Source organism: Balaenoptera borealis (genome assembly GCF_965194805.1).
Source record: "Balaenoptera borealis genome assembly, chromosome: 7".
Classification (NCBI taxonomy): Eukaryota; Metazoa; Chordata; class Mammalia; order Artiodactyla; family Balaenopteridae; genus Balaenoptera; species Balaenoptera borealis.
In genome coordinates, this window is record NC_138864.1 from 103508877 (window position 1) to 103524566 (window position 15690).

Genomic DNA, 15690 nt, shown 5'->3' on the forward strand with positions numbered 1-15690 from the left:
TTCCCATTTGCTCAGAGTGAGCAGGCATTATGATATTAACCAAGCAAGCAGGACCACATACTATTAACAAGTCTGGATGGATATGTTTTATGGCCTGCCTCTACTTACCTTATTTAGCAAGAACAGACAATAAGAACAGAGTAAAGGTGTCTCAAATTAAAAAAAAAAATTAAGCTACTTCTTAAAATCTGAGACAAAGCTAAAATTAAACTCCTTTATACGTGTTATCTAAGAAAAATGCCCAATGTTATCTGTGCAGGGCAAAACACTGCCTACGTAGCTCTACCTACCCAGCTCTTCAAAGCAAAAGTAACTGTAAGGCTTTCAGAGAAGATAAATGCTATAAAATCTCAAAATCCCAAGAATGTGGCAATAACCTTGTCTTCCTATATGAAAAAGGCCATATTATGTATCCCTGCTGAGTCATGATCAAAATCAATTTTGATGATACGATGATCTTTTAATATATGCTGTTTCCATAATCCTTGAGAAATTCTCAGTTTTCATGATGAATCTTATCACAAATGAGTAAGAATGTGAGCATCGACAGTCCTTTTAAAAACAGGACTGATAGACTTCTGTAAGAATAAAAGCTACAACTCCTCCAAGACTGCAGATAAAGCTTGGGAAATAAAGCATTTGCTACAGAAATAAGATAGCAGTATGCTACAGGTCATGTGTAATCATTATTACAGAGGATGAGAGGAAAGTCCTCAAGAAAAATTTTAGTCAAGAAGTAAGGATGCTAAATTGCACCAAATTGCTTCTACTGCATTGAATTTAACATTTATAAAATGAATTTTAATGAAAAATTCTAGCTAACGGTATATAAGAGAATAAACTTTTTTCCATCTATCTAAATTTGAGTTGCATAAAGGTAATTTTCCTACACATAACTATTATGTACATCAAGATGTAATATTTAGGTTGTGGCCCTGTATTTGTGAAATAATGTTGCTTTATATAGTACAAAAAAGGCTCAGCTGTGGCTTACTCCTGTACATTTATTCTAGTACTTCTCAGTGGTAATACTAATGAAGTTGATTCTTTCCTGAACACGAAAATCAGTGTTATTTGTCTGACTCTCCTGCAGCATGTTGAAGGATAAATTCTATCAACAGAAAAAAAATGTGAGTGTAACTAAAATTATAAGACAGATAGTTTTAAAATATTACCATCTTGGTAGTAGTAACGACATCTCGCTGTGTCTTCAAACACATTTTAGAGTTTCAATGAATATATTCAGAAAAAATTGATGACATTCATTTTAATTTAGTATCTCAGAAGAAACAGAGAAACATATTATCTTTATAATAAAAGTTGGCTTATTACTACTCATGAATTTTTTTAGTAAGGGACTGGATCTAACTATAAACATATCTGAGAGATATAGGATGCATAGAATATACAATAAATACTACAGTTTCCCAATGCTTTCATTATATACACATGATTTAATAACATTGTCAGAAGAAAATGATTATGCTATCTAATAACAAACTAAAATTGAGTCATCATAGCTGTTTTAAAAACAGCTATCATTTTACTCTATAATACTTTCATTTCATGTTATTTTTTAAAATAATGTATTTGCTGATTAATTTACTAAAAACTTTCAATGATAAGCATTTGAACCATACCAAGTGCAAAAAGTTTTAAAGTTATATCTTCTACCAAGTTAGATGAACATTATTACCAGTATTGTAGCTTATTCCTAAATTTGGCAGGCCTATTAAAGCCAGCCAGATAACACTGGCAACTGGAAGAGGACTGCAGTGATTACACCTCTACAAGGAATTCACAGAATGGGCAATGTAAAATTCAGGGGAAAAAAATTCGATGATGAGAAGAAACTACTAAGGTGAAAGTATTCATATGTATGTTGAATGGCATGATGGGGTGTGGAAAGTAGACTTTGCAAAAAAGTAAAGTTGAATGAAAATATTTGAGAAATTCAAACAAAATTTCTCTGCTTCAACCTTAATGTTTAATTCTTCCCCTCCTGCTGAAACAACAGAAATCAGGGTTTTCAATAAAACATCCTTTTGCGGTCTTCAGACTTAGCTACCACCTATTTCAAACTTCTCATCTCTAGATTCAATAGTCTTCACATAGTCACTTTCACATAAACTAAGTCTTGACTTTACACATTAACAAAATATTCTGTCAACTATACTCCAATAAAAGTTAAAAATAAATAAATAAATAAAAATTAAAAAAACTGAAGCAAATATGGTAAAATCTGCCCAGTAAATATAATATAGGGGTCATTTAATTATTTTCTGTATGTTTGATATATTTCATAATGTAAAAAAAAATCAAATAATGCTCAAAATAAAATTTTAAAACACACACTAAAAAAAAATGCTGACCACATGAAAATGAGACTTTTTTTCCCCCATCCACCCCACCAAGGAGTAAACTTAGAGCTCATACCACAATAAAATTTGCATATATATAATTTAATAAATTAAATCTTTTAAAAATATTAACTCACTGAGAACATCTTTGTGTTCCCAGCATGAGCCACAGCAGCTGGCAGGCATACAGTCGATACAGTATTTCATCAACAAGACCAGTGTTTCACATTTGTAACATCTCTAAAATATGGTTATATCTTACAGTTGACAGTGAAGCATAGCTTTTCTTAATGATACATAAAATAATGATGCCTTTTACAAATGTTGTTGTTTCAAATTAGACTAAACAGAGCAATAAACATTAAATTTCGTTGAACTAAATTAAACCAAGGTGAAAGTGCCTGTCTGTTCAAACTACATTAACTCTCAGAAAGCTGAAATCCATTTTTTTTTGATTCATTCTTTTACATGTTAGTCTGTTTAAAAGCTTACATTTTTATATCGAATAGGTTATATCTCCTTAATTATCTTTAAAAACAACCCAAGTACTATGTCTTTTGACTGGGATGTTTAATCCTTTTACATTTAAAGTAACTACTGATAGGGAAGAACTTACTCTTGCCATTTTGTTAATTCTTTTCTGTCTGCCTTGTAGCTCTTTTGTCCCTTGTTTCCTCTCTTATGGTCTTCCTTTGTGTTTCACTGATTTTTTTTTTGTCGTGACCTACTCTGATTCCTTTCTCATTTTCTTTTGTGTATCTTCCGTAAGTATTTTCTTTTTGGTTACCACAAAATTTACATAAAACATCTTACAGTTATAACTATCTTAAACTGATAAAAAATAAATTTCTATCATATACAAAAGCTCTACACTTTTACTCCCCTCCCCCAACAAATACTTTATGTTACCGATGTCACAATTTTATGTTGTAACCACTAACATATGTTTACATAGCTCTTTTTTATACTTTTGCCTTTTAACTTCTATACAAGAATTAAAATGATTTACATAACATCATTACAGCATCACACATTCTGTACGTGTCTATATATTTACCTTTTCTAGCTTATTCTATACTTTCATAGGCTATTTTATACTTTCATATGCTGTCATGTTGCTTATTTTATACTTATTTTATAAATAAAAATGGCCAGAAAATTTGCATCAGTATTGTTTGACAATTATAAATCACAATTAAGTTTCACAATTAAATTAAGACTTAGAGTACTGAAGGAGCTGTGTTCCCGAACCAATAAAACAGTTCCAGCCCATTAAAATCTTGACCAATTTTAATAATACCTACCAGTTCCTTTGCTCAGATATGGAGGCTTAAAGAACTTCACAACACCATAGACATTGACAATCATGCCACTCTTAAGTTGATTCAGGGGTGTATATACATAATGTGTGGCTGGAACCTAAAGAAAGACAGTGAATAAAAGTATTAAGATTTTAGATCTTATTTGTAAGATCAAATTTGTAAGTTAGTAAACTGATCTGCATTTTTTCCTTCTAAGTGTCTAAAAAGAGGCTGTAGCCTGAAAAAAGGGGAAATGCACAGCTTATAAAGGTTGCTATATAAACCATCTAGTTTTTCATATAAATAACTTTGATTATAAATGGTGTAATTTGTACACAACTCTAAAAAATGCAGTTTAAGAGACTTTTGTTCTGGTTTTTAACCTTAACTAATATCACTTCAAAACTTGTGGCATATATTTATTTTTTTTCCTATACTGCTATGAAGGTTGTAATAAGGCCTAAATAAAGCCAGATTTTGATTATAAATGATATAAAGACATTAAAAATGGTAATAAAAGAAAAAAGATTTTCTGAAATAACTGTACAGAAGTTTGGAAAGAAAAGGGGAAGTGATTTCACAAGAATGTCTGATGTTAGTCAAACAATCCTGAAAAGGGTTCAGACATCTGGCCCCATCACCCACCCACTTCACTCCCAATTGGAAATAAGGTTACCTATCACACTAAGAGTTAAAATTTTAAAAATCAAATCAAAATGAATCGGTTTTTTCAAGGAAGCTGATCCCTCAGGCCAAACACAAGGGTAGGGCTTGCTTAGAAATCTCATCAAACCATGATATTAAGAAAAAGTAATGAAAGAAAAACGATGGTCAGCATATGGGACAGAATAGAGACAATAGGTATTCAGCTGACAGACTAACTGGATCCAATATATTATCTTAACAAATATCTCCCTAATGTGGAGATGAATGGGAAGGCCAGCACAGCTCAATGACCCTAACCATTATGGTCTTCCAAGTAATGTACTTGTTAATTCACAACCAGCAATCAACATCTTGATTGTAATTTGGCTCTCAATGTAAATAAGTCAGTATATGTGTGCAGAGCAGCTAGGTTATATTCTAATAGTTCAGAATACCTGAGCTTCCTGAAAAACCATTTTTGCCAAGTTCAGAGGCTCTCTCATTTACTTCTGCCTTACTACAAGTGCATGGATGTATAAAATATTTGAAGTTGACCTATCTATAACAATTTTGAAAAACACTAATATCAGAGTTAATTCATATTTTTTAAAAAGTACATCAATACTTTTATTGGTTACAGTTACCCTAAATAACATATTTAAGTTATACTATTATGGTAGTATTCAGAATTTAAAACCTGTATCCTGTAGTCACTGTCAACTAGAAGCAAAGTCCTTGAACTCTGTCCAATAGAAACTAAAGGTTTAAGAACACAGGTAGAACATAAAATTTATTTTAAGGAGCCCATGGGTCGCAACTAAGGAGCCCATGTGCCACAACTAAGGAACCTGCCTGTGCAACTAAGGAGCCCATGTGCCATAACTAAACTTTATCAACATATTACCTTCTTTCCAGTTTCACTCAGCTACAAGTAGCTCACCTTTAAAAATGGGAACCTTCCCATTGCTATGAGATGACAAAATTTTATAAAATATTGAAAATATGATTTAAAAGAAAAAGCAAAATGTATCAAAAGTAAAATAAAATTCTTTACTTAAAATTACATAATTTGTCAAATCACAATTCAGCACTTAATAATCTGTTTAAATATAAGCTGATGAAGAGCAAAAGAAATGAATTTGCCTAAGATTTAAAAGGAGTAAAAATCCCAGTGTCTTCACACGATAAAACTTCTTTTTCATTTTAATTTTCTTGTGTATGTAACATCTGCAAATTATCAGCAAATATTCCAAACAACAGATGAACCAGGTATTAATTACTAAGCAAATATATAACTCAAATGTAATATCATTATATACCAAAAAAGTAGAGATTATGTTTTCCCACTGTATTGATACTATTTCAAAATCAGTCTATAAAGTGGATCAAATACATATATGTATGTGTGTGTGGGGTGTACATTTCTAAATTAAAATGAATACCATCTTACCAAAGACATTGATTCTGTAGAAAAATCTCTTACGGATTTAACATAAACCTGAAAAAAAAAGAGAGGACTTATTTGTATACAGACATGTCCAATGTGATTACAGACCTTTAATTGTAGTAAAGCTACACACTTTATAATATTCCAGTTCACAGAATGGCATAAAGTTATAGCTTACAAATTAAGAGTGCAGGTACAAAGTTGTCTAAGCTAAGCTTCAGTTTAATTCACTAATTTTAATATCATAGAACCACAACCTGGCCCATAAAATGCCCTGTTCAGACAAAAAAACAAAACAAAACAAAACAGGCAGATGTTGGTCTGCAGGCACATAGCTTGACCCAACCCTACTTCTCCACCTGACAGCCTTGACCAAACAGGTAGTCTCCAAAAGTGTGTGTGTGTTTGTGTGAGTGTGGGGGGGGAGGGGGCGGGGGGTGGTGAAGTGAGAGGGAGAGGATGAAGACCTTCATAAAGAATGAAATAGGAGGAAATCAGTTTTACCTAAAAAGGAGCGCCTGATCAATTTAAGATAAAATCAAGCAGACCATCAAAAGAGGATGGAGGATGACAGTATAACTGCAAAGAATATATTGATCAGGTTTAGAGTGTCCGTGAAGCTTTAAGAATTTGAGTAACAAATACCTATCTTTAAGGGATCCTTCTCTGCTACCTGGAATCATTCTAAATATAAAGCCACGAAAAGGATTTTTATTTTTTAAACTTAAAATATTTAATTACAATAATTCAGTCAGACTAAGTAGTTTATCTGCAGATACACAGAAATACTACTTCTATTCCATTACTTTAGCTCATTAAAACTACAATATAATTAGAGACTAAAAAGTTGCACACTTACATAAACAGTTGATTTGAAGTCCTCAGATGCTTTCAAAAATAAGCAAAGTTTACCATCTCTGCTTGTAGATGAAGATGCTGACAAAATAACAAATCCGGCCACTGCAATGGTGTCCTATATAGAAAAAAATAATTTTAAAATCATCAAAATACCATAATTCTGAATGCCATAGGGATTCTTATTTTTATTACTATGTAAAAACAGGAATCACTTCTATAAAATCAAAAGCTGGTTAGCCTAAACTTGTTTAATGCTTTCTGAATATAAGATTGAGACTACCACCTCCTACAAAAGGGTATCAGCAATGTAGCCATAGGTAAGTACAGCGCTCCTCTTAATGGACCAGGAAAACACTACCTAAATCACTTAGAAATTTTTATTTATCTAGTAGGGCTTCAAAAATCAATGTTTATCTCAATTTATGTGAATAAGTGTGCATGAATAAACACAACGAAGAGACAGTGATGAGCCAACAGTATTAAGAATGGAAATTAAATGAAACTAAATCTCTGAGAGATTACATTGAGGAAGACATGTCATTAGTGCAAGAACTCCATATTGTTATAAAACTAACATGAGCATAAAGATCCAGGGTATGAGACATAAATAAGACATTTCCATTTATACACTAATAAGAACAAAGATATTCTCTTTCCACGTAGGTTTATAAGAAGAAGAAGAAGAAGCCAATCTCCATTTATTCCTGCCTCTCTCATTCTTTAGTTAAATTTCCCTTTTCTTATTTTCCAAATACTGGAACATCCACACTTAGTGAGTCCTGTCTTGCTGTATTTTATGTATATATCTATATCTATCTATCTATCTATCTATATATATACACATACACACATACACACACACACACACACACACACACATTATTATCTTACTCCTCTAATTTTAACACCAAAACCTTAAGATAAACAGAAATTCCTGGGCTTTACTTTAGTCAGCTTCCTTCAATAATCTTAATTTCTACCAAATGGAAGTCTTCTGCATTACTGATTTTTATTTTGCACATATAAGAGTGTGGTGTCAACCCCCAGGATTCTCTATTTAGATCCATTAATTAGGCTGTAAGCACCTTGAAGACAAGGGTCATGTCTTATTCTGCTTTGTATTTACAGGGCTTGGCACAAACTAGGCCCTCCATAAACTACCTGTGAATCGAAGGAAGGATCATAAATTGCCTTTCTAAAATCTCTGGCCCTATCCAGATATTTTAGCTCTGCAAATTTCTGCATTTTATTTTCTTCAGGTGAGACTGCAAACATAATTGTGTCTGTGCTGTTAATGCTAAATAAACACAATTCTTCACAGTTAAGTGGGAGAAAATTTTCCTTCCCACTGAAGATTTTCTGTTGGTACCATGGTTTAGGCAGTTTTAAAGGGGAATAAAATAAAGAGCAAGAGTGCTTCTGGAATAAATTACTTTTATAACTGAAAAATATGCAGTTTTTCCAATTTACCTTTGAACAGTATATTCTGATTTAAATGAAAACTTAAGATTTTAGTCAAAGATGTAAAGTTGTTTAATCAAACTAACACAGGAAAATAAATAGAAGTAGGGAAATCATTGGTCTGTCAGTTCTAAATTCTCTTCAAAATACAAAAAATAACCTATCTCATGTTATTTTCTATTTTACTTTAAAATGTCTTAAACATAAATATACGGAAAGATATACACTAAATGCAAGTGTTAGGGGAAGAAATGCATATTTTTCAATTTTTCTGTATAAACCAAACTTTTAAAGAATAAAAGTATTTCTTTTATGATGGAGAAAACATTTTTAAATAAAGAGAATAAATCATTAAAAGCAAGACATCAGTATTCATAATAAAAAATTTTCAAAAGTCTATTCTAACATTAGCAACACAACTCAGTAAAAAGTTACAACTTTTCCTCTAGCATACAATCGACAAAACGGAAATAAGAACCAAAAATACTTTTTAAGAACCTAAATGCCTGTCGACAGACGAATGGATAAAGAAGATGTGGTACATATATACAATGGAATATTACTCAGCCATAAAAAGGAAATTGAGTCATTTGTAGAGGCGTGGATGGATCTAGAGACTGTCCTACAGAGTGAAGTAAGTCAGAAAGAGAAAAACAAATATCGTATATTAACGCATATATGTGGAACCTAGAAAAATGGTACAGATGAACCAGTTTGCAGGGCAGAAATAGAGACACAGATGTAGAGAACAAACGTATGGACACCAACGGGGGAAAGTGGCGGCAGAGGGTGGTGGTAGTGTGATGAATTGGGAGATTGGGATTGACATATATACACTAATATGTATAAAATAGATAACTAATAAGAACCTGATGTATAAAAAAATCAGTAAAACTAAAAAATTCAAAAAAAAAAATAAAATATAGTTATTTAAAAAAATTTTAAGCTACACAATAAAGCTATAAAAAAAGAAAAATAAATGTTCAATTTATTATATTTATGTTTTATTTTTTAAATTTAATTTAATGTAATTTTACTTTTAATTTTTATTGGAGTATGGTTGATTTACAATGTTGTGTTAGCTTCAGGTGTACAGCAAAGTGAATCAGTTATACATATACATATATCCACTCTTTTTTAGATTCTTTCCCCATATATGCCATTACAGAGTATTGAGTAGAGTTCCCTGTGCTATACAGTAGGTGCTTATTAGTTATCTATTTTATATATAGTAGTGGGTATATATCCATCCCAAACTCCCAATTTATCCCTCCCCTATTTATATTTATAAACATGAATTTATATTTAATTTACACATATAAATTGCATTGAAGGCTCTCAGTGATCTCATCCCAACTTACTTTGCCTGCTTTATCTCCCTATACTTCCATTCAATACAAAATAAATCAGATTCTCTTATATACCCAATGTTTTTCCTCATACATTTTTTGCATTTTCTGAGTACCTATCTTTTAAAATCTGGGCTGTAAATGCTTCTTCCCTGTGAGGTTTAGCTTAACTTGTACCCCAAAGAAGGAAGAAGGAAAAATAATTCTTCCTTCCTCTGAACTCTCCTATGCCACATTTCAATATTTTTCATGTTGTGTGTTATAAACTTTCTTAATGTTTTTACTGCCCTTAAAACTCTGTAAGATCCTTGGGACTAAGAATGTCTTATCCATCTGAATATCCCACACAAGTGACTAGTGGAGGCTTCTGTTCATAATCAGTGGTCAACAAATATCTGTTGAATAGATTAATCAACACTGGTAGAAACTGAAATACAGATCTAAAAATAAATGGCTTAGGATTCATGTCCCATGAATTTATTAATCATAATGACTTTCAAATTAATTCAAATACACAGAGGATAAGAAACATAAATATATAATAGGCTGTTTTAGTTCGTATAAACACTCATTAGATTGAGGTGAAAATGAGATTTAATACGCATTGTTCTAAGTTTCTGAGAAGAGCATAGCATACTGAAGCCATTCAAACAAGAATGGGAATTACACAGTTCAGTGGTGAGACTACAGTATTCTGATATGTCAGAGTAGATGCCTATCTCAGTCTGCTGAAAACAGTATTAGAAAAGCAGCTTGAGAAGCATAACCCTGCTACTAAAAATGATAAGGTTTTAATTGCTATCTTTGCATCAAGGTTATAAAAGTGAAAACACATTTGAAATGAAATTTTTGAAATAACTCAGCATACTCAGATATCAGCAAAGCAGTCATTTCCCTTTTGTCACAGTGCCTTTGATAGATTGAGCCCTCATCATTAAACAATTTTCAGGGTAGCCAACAGGACTATTTCTACCGCAAAAGAGTCGCAGAGAAAATGAATGAAATCAGTACGGGTCTTTTTAACTTAAGTGTTCTTTAAAAATGAACAATTAAAAGGAAAAAAAAAAAATCAGACAACTTACTTGCATATAAACAACCATGGTTTTTACATGCTAATATCTCCTAACGAGGAACACAATCAGTGGTGAAATAGGAAGCAAACCAATAGGTAACAAAAATGTAAATCACAAAACCAGTGTATTAATTTGCTAATTTTTAATGGATAATATACTAAAAATTCTCAAGTCATCACTGAGCAGGAAAAGGGCAAAGAAAATATGAAACAGTTGACAATCCAAAAAGAAAAACTTATCTGACTTTAACAGGCATTAATTTTTACTATACTGACCTTGCAAATATTGTTAGGTTATCACATCTTAAAACACTGTTAAAGAGTGAAAGGGTACAGGGAAAAACCAGGGACCTGATGTCATTGATAGTGCAGTGATTGACAGAAAATGTTTCTTTAACATAAAAAATGTATTTCATGGGTATTAGCACTTATTGGATCATGTAACACCAAGGACATAATTGGAAGTAATATATGTAATATTAGCATAAAAACCAAAATCTTTAAATGGTCTACAAATCATTTTATGATCTGATGCCCAACCAGCTCACCAGCCGCATTTCGTGTGACTCACTCTGGAACTCTGCCTTACCATAATTCCTTAGCATTCCAGGATCCTCACTCAGGGCCTCTGTATATGCTGTTTTCTCTTACTTATCTACTCTCCCAATACCCCTATGTTCATTCTTTCTGCTATTTTTCTCATTCTGCTACTCAATCTTCTTAGTACCTATCATATCTGGATAAAATAATTAATTACATAACAGTTGTTTAATTCCACTCTTCTCCATTGAAAACTATTCCACGAAGGCAAGGTCCATAACTGTCTTATTCAGTTAAAATGTCTCTGACATGGAGCATAGAAGACAAAAAACATTCAACAAGTGTTTAGACAACTCAGTGAATACCTAAATATATGAATGTACACACACAAACACACACCACACACACATTACATAAAATATACCTTCATTAAATTTTAACACAAACTATACAACTACTACAAAGCTTACTTCATAGAATCTTAGCATTTTAGAATTGTGAAGGACCTTAGAGATCGTGTAATCAAACACCTTCATCTTTCAGATAAGAAAATAAGGGCCAGAGAGAATAAATGAGCAGTTTAAGGTCACACACAGCTAATTAGTTGTAGACTAAGACAAGAACCCAGATCTCCTGACTTCCATGGTAGGTACTACTCTACCTCCTCTTTCAGAACTAAATCTTACAGGAATGGGAAAAAACGTATTAACAAATGTCTGTAACTTTGACAGTTTTGTGATAAGACCTTTTTTTAAACTTTTAAAATACTTTGGAAAAGTCTTTCCTATTTTATATCTACATATTAATGTTCAAACTTTCTTGAAATGAAAGTTAAAACTGAAAAAAATGCCTCAGATGGAGGGAATTTCAATTAGACCATTTGTATTCCCACAAAATGTACCATTAATCTAGCAAAGCAAAGATGTTGTAGGATTGCTGTATTCAAATACAGAATTAATCTTAAGGAAACAAGTGACAAAGAAGAATGGTGTAAGAATCAAGCTATAAAAATTCATTCTTTTTTTTTTACCCTGTGTATGTCCACATTTATTTATTTATTTTATTTTTTAATTAAAAAAATTTTTTTAACATCATTATTATAGTATAACTGCTTTAGGATGTTGGGTTAGTTTTTGCTTTATAACAAAGTGAATCAGTTATACATATACATATATCCCCATATCTCCTCCCTCTTGTGTCTCCCTCCCTCTCACCCTCCCTATCCCACCACTCTAGGTGGTAACAAAGCACCGAGCTGATCTCCCTGTGCATGCTCTCCCTGTGCATGCGGCTGCTTCCCACTAGCTATCTATTTTACGTTTGGTAGTGTATATATGTCAATGACACTCTCTCACTTTGTCCCAGCTTACCCTTCCCCCTCCACGTATCCTCAAGTCCATTCCCTACGTCTGCGTCTTTATTCCTGTCCTGCCCCTAGGTTCTTCTGACCTTTTTTTTTCTCTTTCTTTTTCTTTTTTTTATTTACTTAAAAAAATTTTTTTAAATTAATTTATTTTTTTAAAATTTAGATTCCATATATATGTGTTAGCATACGGTATTTGTTTTTCTCTTTCTGACTTACTTCACTCTGTATGACAGTCTCTAGGTCCATCCACCTCTCTACAATAAAAATTCATTCTTTTATGCAAAAAGTTTTACCTCTGATTTGCAACAATCTTTAACCTTAATACTATAAACTCTAAAATAAATAGCCTAATTAGACCTCCCAAATGATCAACATTCGTGATTTTAAACGCAGAAAGAATTTAAACTAAATTGTGACCTCAGTCTTCTCACCATTATATTTTAAAAGGAGAAACCTTGACTTACCATTACCAACATCCTATTATCTGACAAGTACTAATTAGTTGTATAGTTCTATTCTATTCTAATGAATACCTATTTAAAATATATTTCAAAAGCAGAAGGCACCTTTCATATCAGTTAGGAAAAATATTAATATCTAATATATCATACATGTTTTATAGATACACGTACATGTTTTGCTAATTCATTATATTATAAACCTTTTATATTATTTCTCAGGTAAGAATTTAATAAATACAAGAATGTTAAGGAAGGATAAAGATAAAAACGTATTTAAAATATAAGCAAACAGATCCCTAATATTCAATACCATGTATTTATTTTTAAAACACTTCTCTAAGATGTCCAAGATACGTTGTAAAATAAAGCAATTTACAAAACATGGATAGTATGATGTCATTTGGTAGAAAATGTACATATATATTTATATGTATATAAAGATACATACATACATACATAAGTATACATATATACACACATATATAAAAGCTGGAAGGATACCAAAACAAAAAAAGACATAGCAGTGGTTTTATCTAATAATGGGAGTAGGTAATGAGAGTGGGTTCCGAGTGAGTGGGGCAGCTTTTATTTTTCTGGTTATGCCCTTCCATGCTGCTTGAAGGCTTTTAAAACCATGGCCACACAAGAACAAAATCTTCTAGGGCAAATATTTGCAAGACCTAATTCAAGCCCACAATATCTCCTTGAGGCAGGAAAAAAATACAGTCGTGGAGACAGAGTAGTTTCTGTACTTACTACAAGGTTAGATTTAGAATAACAGTACTACTGACCATCAGGACAGAGGGTTACTAATGGCTCAAATGATAAACGTATATGGAAGCACTTTGCAATCTGTAAAGTTCCATACAAATGTAATATGATATTCTCAATAAAAGATTAGTAATATAATATATAAAAGACTAGTACCATATTTTAGTAAAAGATTCCAAAAACCTGATTAAGCATTAGAAGCTAGCTTTAATAAATGTTTGAAAAATAAACAAATGTGTTTTGTTGCCTAAGCTTAAGCAAAATCTAACAGCCTCTTAAGTATGGCCTTTGCTATTGAACTATGTAAAATAAAGGACAGAAAAAAAACCAGAAAAGTAAGTTCCTCAATCTCCTTACATCACTAAAAATTAGAATTTGCGATCTCTTTATATCATTTCACTTCAAAACATCCAAACATGCCAGCCAGAAGAGCTCTTTAATTATGAACCCCTCCAAAAACAAACACACATATTCATACGCACACACACATACACAGTCAGAGACACCCAGGACTAATGAGGAGGAAGGAAGTATAAGATAAACAGAGATCTATGCACTAAGGTAAAAAAAAAAAAATTAATATATGCATAATAAATGTAATACACACAAACCTCTCTAATAGCAACTCTACCTAGAACATTTCCTCCAAAGATTCTTTTGTATTGTCTTTGTAAAATGTTTCAAAACATTCTTTAAGAAGATTAAAGCATTACATTCATATTAGCACTTGACTTTCATGAACATACAACTTTTCTAAAAATAATACAAGAAGATTTTTGTAAGATACCAACTTCTAATATAAGATCATTATTATTTCTGTATAATGTGGGCAAAGAGCTAATTGCTCTTGGAGTTCACTATTAACTCAACTATATACTGAGATAGAATCATGAAATTGGGCCTTTAAAAAGCAGTTCTTGATGATCATATGTTCATGGATCTCTTTGAGAATGAGGTAATAGTTACAGATGGCCTCCTCAGAAGGGAAAAAAATACATAAATACATTTACATACACTTTTAGTTGATTGAAGAACCTTTTTTGGCTATCTATACACTGTTGGGGATTCACTGGAGACCCGAGCACCCTAGGGTCTCATCTTCATCTATAAACTATAGGCCCTTTCATAAAAATGAAGCAGGCTTTAGTTTTATTGCCAGTTGACTCTTAAAACAGGATGCTAAAGCCTCTTCCTGATCATGCATTAAAATCAACTTTTCTTCCCTGAAGGAAACTGAAGCAGAGAGTGTAATGTCGTACTTATTAAAAAATATATCAGGAGCGAAGAAAAGAAAGGCAACTTTAATGATCTTAGCAAATTGAAAGGAAGTAGGCTATTATTTCCTGGCCCAGGTCCTTGAAATCTCTAAAACTGTTAAAAGTGTACTTCTTTACAGAAAGGAAAGAGTTCATCTGAAATAAGAACATGAAACTACATTTCATGTATATTTCAAATATTCTATAACCCATGAAAACTAAATATTACTAATTCAATGTACTATCGCAAAACTTGCCTATGCATACCTAACAGCCTGAAGAATGAGAAAGCTGTTAATACACTGATTTGGGGGTTTTTTTGTTTGTTTGTTTTGAAGGATGGGCAGCCAGAGAAAATATCTGTTATAACTTAGCATCCACATGCAAATTAGTCATTAAACTGATTTTTTTTCATTTTCCCCTATCTCATCAAAGTATTGTAATAGAAAAATTGTTTTCTAGTTCAAGGGAAAAATATGTTAAGTTATTTTTCTAAATAAGTGAATCTTTCCCTGTTAAACACCTGCTTAGTATTCTCACTTTCATTCCTCTCTCTCCCTCCCTCACTCTCATCATTTCTGAAGAATATCTTCCTTAAAAAATGGCATGATTTGGGGACTTATTAAACACTGAATTCTTAATAATTCAGAACTGTCATCATAAATATTAATTATTTTAACAAAGCTGAAATAAAGTCATGCCTTTAAGGGCAAGAAGAATAATAATAAGGAACAATAACAGGCCTTTACTGGAGCCACTCACAAAAGTGCCTCATCAAAATAGCTATAGAGAGATACTGGATC

The 15690-nt window shown here is 31.9% G+C and overlaps 1 protein-coding gene across 5 annotated transcripts in view; it reads right to left on the minus strand.

Moving 5' to 3' along the window:
* The window catches only part of POT1 (protection of telomeres 1), an 82178-nt gene that overhangs the window by 57176 nt on the left and 9312 nt on the right, over nt 1–15690 (minus strand). For all 5 annotated transcript variants that reach the window (XM_082400029.1, XM_082400028.1, XM_082400030.1 and 2 more), the window contains 3 exons: nt 6613–6726; nt 5757–5804; nt 3665–3779 (listed from right to left, as the gene is read on the minus strand). In XM_082400029.1, coding sequence (XP_082256155.1) covers nt 3665–3779; nt 5757–5804; nt 6613–6726 — 277 coding nt within the window. The remainder of the gene's footprint in view (nt 1–3664; nt 3780–5756; nt 5805–6612; nt 6727–15690) is intronic.